This window comes from Thalia democratica, chromosome 7 (genome assembly GCF_965202585.1).
Source record: "Thalia democratica chromosome 7, ktThaDemo2.hap1.1, whole genome shotgun sequence".
NCBI classification, from domain to species: domain Eukaryota; kingdom Metazoa; phylum Chordata; class Thaliacea; order Salpida; family Salpidae; genus Thalia; species Thalia democratica.
This window is the reverse complement of record NC_139171.1, coordinates 66,184,639-66,191,419: the sequence shown is the minus strand read 5'-3', so window position 1 is coordinate 66,191,419 and position 6,781 is coordinate 66,184,639. Positions and strand designations below refer to the sequence as shown.

At 24.5% G+C, this 6,781-nt stretch overlaps 1 protein-coding gene across 3 annotated transcripts in view; it reads right to left on the bottom strand.

Moving 5' to 3' along the window:
• Positions 1–952: 952 nt before the first annotated feature.
• The window catches only part of LOC145840324 (G protein-coupled receptor kinase 3-like), a 40,158-nt gene continuing 34,329 nt past the window's right edge, over positions 953–6,781 (bottom strand). For 2 of the 3 annotated variants that reach the window (XM_082947546.1, XM_082947545.1), the window contains exons 16-22: positions 6,261–6,327; positions 5,098–5,269; positions 4,531–4,611; positions 4,042–4,175; positions 3,721–3,852; positions 3,500–3,631; positions 953–1,745 (exon numbers count right to left, since the gene is read on the bottom strand). In XM_082947546.1, coding sequence (XP_082803672.1) covers positions 1,635–1,745; positions 3,500–3,631; positions 3,721–3,852; positions 4,042–4,175; positions 4,531–4,611; positions 5,098–5,269; positions 6,261–6,327 — 829 coding nt within the window. In that variant the 3' untranslated portion in view covers positions 953–1,634. Of the gene's footprint in view, positions 1,746–2,585; positions 2,691–3,499; positions 3,632–3,720; positions 3,853–4,041; positions 4,176–4,530; positions 4,612–5,097; positions 5,270–6,260; positions 6,328–6,781 lie in introns of all 3 variants that reach the window. The other variant, XM_082947547.1, reaches the window with a different exon arrangement.

Genomic DNA, 6,781 nt, shown 5'->3' with positions numbered 1-6,781 from the left:
CTTATTTCTGTCACATAAATTTTTCAGTACTGCAAGTTCTGAGTTTTTCATTGGAGTATTGGTGAGCTGATGCAAACATTTAAAAATTTAGTTTTTGACGTTAGTTTTCTAATAATATACCTAAATAAGTGAAATTATTATCTTTTATATTAATTTCCAATACCAAAATTTTTGTTTGTGTCATGATTACTGCTATAAGATCGTAGTAGAATAGTTTTCTTTGTAAAATCATCAGGTTAAAAGATTTGAATCAGTTATGTCCTATAGAAACTTTCTTTTCATGTCATTGTTTTAGTAAATATGAAGCAGCTTATTAGAAGTTTTTATGGGGTAAACATTTTATGTTGAGGTCTTCAAACATAATTTGATTGCTACCAGTTAGGAAGTTAATGAGCTTCAAGTATTCTTATTAAAAATGTGTAAACGAATTTATAAATAACAAATACAAGTTTTGTAATTAGTCCAATAGCTTTTTATTAAATTCGTACAAGAGTTTTTCCAGGTTTCTGTTTAACATTTTTAAACGTTTTATGAACATATATACTTTTTGATGATCGTGTATAGATTTCTAGTTTAAATATATAAGTTCAAATTTTTTTAAATACTAGATTTTCTTGACAACAGCTCAACTTAATTTTTTAAGATGTAAAGAACGCGGAAACTATAAAAAATACTAATGTGTACTTCTTAAAAACAAATAAAGTTTTTTAATAACTTTCATTTAACAAATAAATCTAAATGTTCTACATCTTTTTAAAATTATTTTAAGTCTTCAAAATATAACAATTCAAACTCACACGAGAAACTTAATGAATAACTCATGTTTTTTTAACATCTTAATAGATCTTGAACAATACACAAACTTAAAAACGTCAACAAAAATAGTTCAGACTAAAGTGTTAACCTATGTATACTAATAAAGCAATTCAACTTTGATTTTATTCGTCGAAAACGAGAAATACGGTGATAAAAATTGCAAAAAATCAAATTTTGAAATTATTATATTATGTATTAATAAATTTTTGTACCAGTCGAAGATTTTGTAAATAAAGTACCGAATTAGATTCAGATTTTTTATACATTTTGTATTAAAAGGACGGTTTATTTTTCTTTCTAAAATGAGGAATTTAAAAATTAAAGTTACCATGGGGTTGCTATTGACAATTCAAAAAAAAGTATTTAGCTTTTGTGGCAGAAAGTAAAGACATGCTCAAAAAAAAAAGATAAATCTATATATCTACTATTTAAATAAATTAAAACTAAATCTAGCTACTTTTAAATTTGAAAGTTTTTGTTTAAATTATACTTATGTTTTTTACTTTAATATAGTTTTAAGAGTCATATGATTAAAAAGATCAACAGCTATCCCAGCCGCTAAAAAATATAAAAATTTATAAAAATACATTTACTCTACTATTTTTAGTTCAAGACATAGCAACAAAATAAAAAATAATTTCAAAAATGTAAACAACTACAATATATATTTAATTTACCGTGATAATAAGTGAGTGAAGCTAATTATAATACTTTTAGTAATTGGTAAACTTTTAAACTATATTAAAACACAAAACTAAAAGTTTACTTCAGTCTTAAAAAATATAAAAACGACGAAAAATCCCCATAATAAAAACTAATCAGTCATGTTGTGTACAGTGGTCGTCTTGGTTGTCTTGGCTACCAAGTTGTTGAACTTGCAAATGATTTCCATGGTAACTAACACTCTTCGCCTGTGCTGCCAATATCGCCTGTATTACGTCATAATAACATTTTTATTAAGTATTTTAGAACAAATACTACTTTATGATTATAAAACTAGTTGGAAGAATGTTTTTAAATAGAATTTTACAGTGTCAACAAAGCACCTGTACTTGTGATTAAAATCAAAGAAATGGGGTAACATATTTTACTATCAAATCAATTGCTGAATGTTAATAAACAACTACTTATATGTTTGAGGCTGTTAAGATTGTAGAAGATTTATAGAAACTAAAATAAAGAAGATAATTTAACCTTTTCTTAAACTACTCAGACCATTGGTAGTTTTACTCAACATTTTATAAAAACTTTTAACATTTAAATTAATTTATTGACCAACTAGTTTTATTTCTTTCTTTACAGTTAAAATAAAACGTTCATCATATTTTATTTCAAATTTTAGACAATAGCAGTCTCATACATAATGCTTTACATTTCACAACATAAAATAAACATTCTTCAAACTTTTTTTGTTTTAAAGTCAAATAAATCAAAATAAAAAACAAAAACTTTATTGTTTTGCATTCACATACAACTTTACTATAAAAAACTATATTTAAAACATTGAAACGTCTAATATGTTCTAACTATAGGCTTAAAGGTAAATCTAATAGATTAAAAAGACTTTAAAACCTTTTCAAGTTAATGTAAAATGTATAGACTTGTGTAAAAACATTATAAATTATATTTTATAAATAAAAAAAGCTTTAAGCTCATATAAAAAGGTCTAACAATGTATACAAATACAATGTTTCAAATAATAATTTTAAAATAAAATTTTATTTTTGAACTATCAATATAGAAACAAATACATGCAAACAACAACTAACACTACAAACAAACACATAGCAACAAGTTGCCGTGACAACTAATTGTTGCTACGTGTGGTGATGGAAACCCCAAAATCTTCCCAACGCCCTATTCATACCTCTTGTCTGAAAATCATTAAAAAGTATTGAGGTTTTTGTTATACCTGATCGAAAATCCTTCAGTTATGTTAGTATTTTCTGATATTTACCAGCTTTTTCAAATCAAGTATAAGAATACCAATCAAAGTAAAAGAAGCTTTGTATATGTTTAGTTAAACTGTAGATTATTAATTTACCAACTCAAACTAAAAAATTATGTATTTTCGACATATTTCTAAATATGATTTTTAACTGTTTTTATTTTAATTGTTAAAATCCGGTTAAGATTTAAAAAATGTAAATAAGTAGTAGAAAAAAAGAAAGTTGGTTATAATACTTCAGAAAATGCCTCCATATTCTTATTCAACTTATTTAAGATTTAAATTACTTTGTTCAGTAACTTTAGCACTAAATCAAACTAAAAACTTACAACATTCTATGTTTTTGTAGAAGAAAAAAATGGCATTAAACGAAATAAATTCCGACGCAGTATTTGTGAATAACGTCTTACGCTCTACATACAGTACAATTTACAAAAATTAATTATTTTGCAAAAATATTTAATAAATATATAGTAGTACATACTATACAATTTACATTAACGAAAACACTTATCCAAAATATAGTACTACACTCAGCACAATTTACAAACATCAACTATTTACATTTACAAGAATATTTACAAGTTATACTAGCATATCAAACGAAACAAATAATAGAATTTTATAATTAAAACTTTTTATCTAAACTTAATAGAAGTATATTTTAAAAGACTAAAATGTGCGCTAATATAACTATTAATTTTTTCAACATACAAGTTTTAAAAAAGGTGATACCTTGTTATAATTGGCATCTTTAGCAACGCTTCTCTGCGTAGTTATGAGTTTGGGACCTTTTCTCATAACCCTCTTTGCGGCGCACCACGCTTTTGTGAGGTCATTCGACCACTGGAAGAACTCAGGTTTTGTCTGAAATAAAATTTCATTAGAACTTTAGGTAGAAAGCGCGTAAACGCAGTTTCATTATAAACTTGAGATGAACAATGTTTAAAACGAACTTCGCATCTCAGGATGAGGTCTTTGTTGTTGTCTCTTGTGCTAATAAATATGCAATACTTCATTCCTTTCGCCTGGCCTTCTTTGATGTTAGTTACTGCCTCGAAAACAATCAGTTGCTGCTGATTGGCGAACTGAACAATTTATTTGTTTTTCATTTTTAAAACCAAATTGAAAAACAGTTGTATATGAAATTTTAGCAAATAAGAACTTTCTGCATAAAGGTTTTTTTTAGTATACTACTTTCAACACAGTTTGAAGTTAGATGTTTAGTAAATATAGCAGTTTTAAAATTTAAAAATAGTATACAATGTGAAACTAACAACTGATTCAGGGTCTCTCCATTCTAGTCTGTTTGGATATAGATAAAAATATTTCTTCTGCCAAGCAGTAAGTGTAACAATACCTCCCAATCTGTATAAGTAGCCGTGTAGTATGCAGTCACTCTCTGAATTTTCTGTAAAATTTTTAGTGAAGTACGAATGTTATTCTAAACTTAGTTGTACAATATATGCAATGTACAATTTCCCTCTAAATTTTCTGTTAAATTTTTGTGAGAACCTAACATCAATGATTTTTAAATGAACAAATATTTCTAAATTCCCTTTGATTCGTTTTTGGTAAAAAACAAAACGAATTTTATAAAAACATAAGTGTAAGCAACATGCTTAATATTTTCTACTCGAATACTGTTAACTTTTTATGTTCAATTTTAGGTAGGGTTATGTTTATTACAATTCATAAAATATTTTTTTTGTTTGTTAAAATTTTTATAATTTTCCGAAAGTAAAACTTGCCAATATTTAACAAACCTGGAAGTAATTGTTTGGATTTAAGTTTCTTTTTCGCTTCTAATCTATCAGTTTCAGCATTTGCCATGTCAAAAATCGTGTCTAAAAATATTATTCTATTTTATCAACTAATAATGAAGAGAAATTTATATTTGAAAGGATATTTTAAACTGTAATTAATTATTATTTGTACGCTTTTACAAATACTTTCATAGAATTTAATATAAAATAATATCAAAACTAACATATAAAACAAAAGGTTAAATGTTACTCAAAATTTTTAAAAAGCTATCAAATATACAATAGCAAGTACTTTTTTTTTTGTATTTCTTAGCTGAGTGTATTACACAACAGTTAATATTGGTAAAAAAAATGGTTTCAAAATAAAATTTTTACATGTGTTTTTAAGAAGTTAATAAGTTATTACTACTTTTATACACTTTTTTTATAACAACTCATAGATCTTTAACTTTTTGAATACTAATTAACAATGAGTATAAAGCCTTAGAATCATAGATTTTAGATGTAATTAAGATAGTTGTGAATTTGAAAATTTATTTATAAAACTTTTATTTATTTTCAACTAACCACAGACTTCTTTTTGCCATCTACTAGACACAACAAGATCAAATTCATCGTACAAGGATTGATCTGATTCGTTCAATTTAATTCCTTTAGTCTCATCATCATCAAAATTTCCAATATCAAACGCGTCAGCTGCGTTTACCTCACCGCGAGGTGGCGTGAGAGGCGGTACATACTGTTAATAAAAGTGTTTACTAGATGTATAATTTTTTTTAATTTAATTTTTATTTCTAAAGTACGCTGTTAAGCATACTTTACTTAGTTGTGCTTAGTGCTCACAAGAATAAGTATAAACTATTTAACTTATAATATTTTAGTAAAAAGGCTTGTTCTTAAGCTGTTTTGTAGTTTTTTTATCGTTTTATTTATTAACCAAGAAAAAGTTCTGGAAATTAGAAACATTTTGATACAATAGCTACGATGTCATAGAAGTAGAATTTAATGTTAAAAATGTTTAAAGCATTTGAACAAGTTTCAAAACTAAAATACTTTTATTAGTTTGTTATATAAAACAAAGTATAATTATTGTATATATCTGAAGACTTAAGTTAAAATTATTTTTCTAAATACAATTCAATTTGGTACATTATATTGAAAATTTCAAATACTAATTTTACGAAAAAACGAATGTCTATGTTTTTGTGCCACATGTTATAAAATATCTAATAAACTGTTTATCAGCAGTTTTAACGTAGAGTAGTGTTTACTGAAAACCAAAAATACAAACAATAAGTTTTTTATATGTTCTATTTTACTAGAACAAAAATAGATAAACAACTCTTCTATTAACTTTTAATAAATTCAGAGTTTAAATGTTATATTTAATCGGTCTAAATAAAAAAACATACACTTTAATAACGAGGTAATATAACGTCAGATACGTGTAAAAATTTTATGTTAAATTACAAGCTTTCTTGTATCTCATAAAAAATAATTAAATAACTTAAGTGTTATTTTATTAGTTTTATAAAAACTGACAAAACATCATACTAATATATGTAATAAGTAAAATAAGAAAATAAATATTTGATTATTAATAAACGCATTAACTTTTTATTAAAAGAACTAAGGCAAACTTACTAACAAGTTTTAATATTTTAGTACAAATTGAAACACAAATACTAAGTAACATTAATTATTTTACTAAATATTATTTTAGCACTTACATTTCTTCTTTCTATTTGCTCCCAGTCAAGATGTTTGAAAAATGAAGCTTCTTTAAGTTCAGCTCCCCTTATAATTAATTTGTAATTTAAAACTTGTTAACTTGTAACTTATTTATTATCATTTTGTACAACTAATAATTTTTATTTCCGTATATTTTTTTATTTAAAACACATTTTGATTAAAACTTAGTTCAATTAAACCAAAACTCAATAAAAAGACATAAAACTATAACAAACTAAAAAATTAATCAAATTTTATAGTTTTCACTGCAGTTGATAATTTATAAATTTTTAGTGAGTTTTCGTTTACTTATATATTTTAAATACTTATCAATAGCCTCTACTACAACTTTTTTAATTTAATTGAAAGAAAATAACAACTGTTGTATAAAAGTTTACAGAAATAATAAAAAGAAAAATTATTAAGTATTATCAATTTTATGGCGGGAGGGCAAATAACTACAAGTTTGAATATTAATTTTAATAACTAATTTAAAATTCAGTTGAAACTTTACACCTGT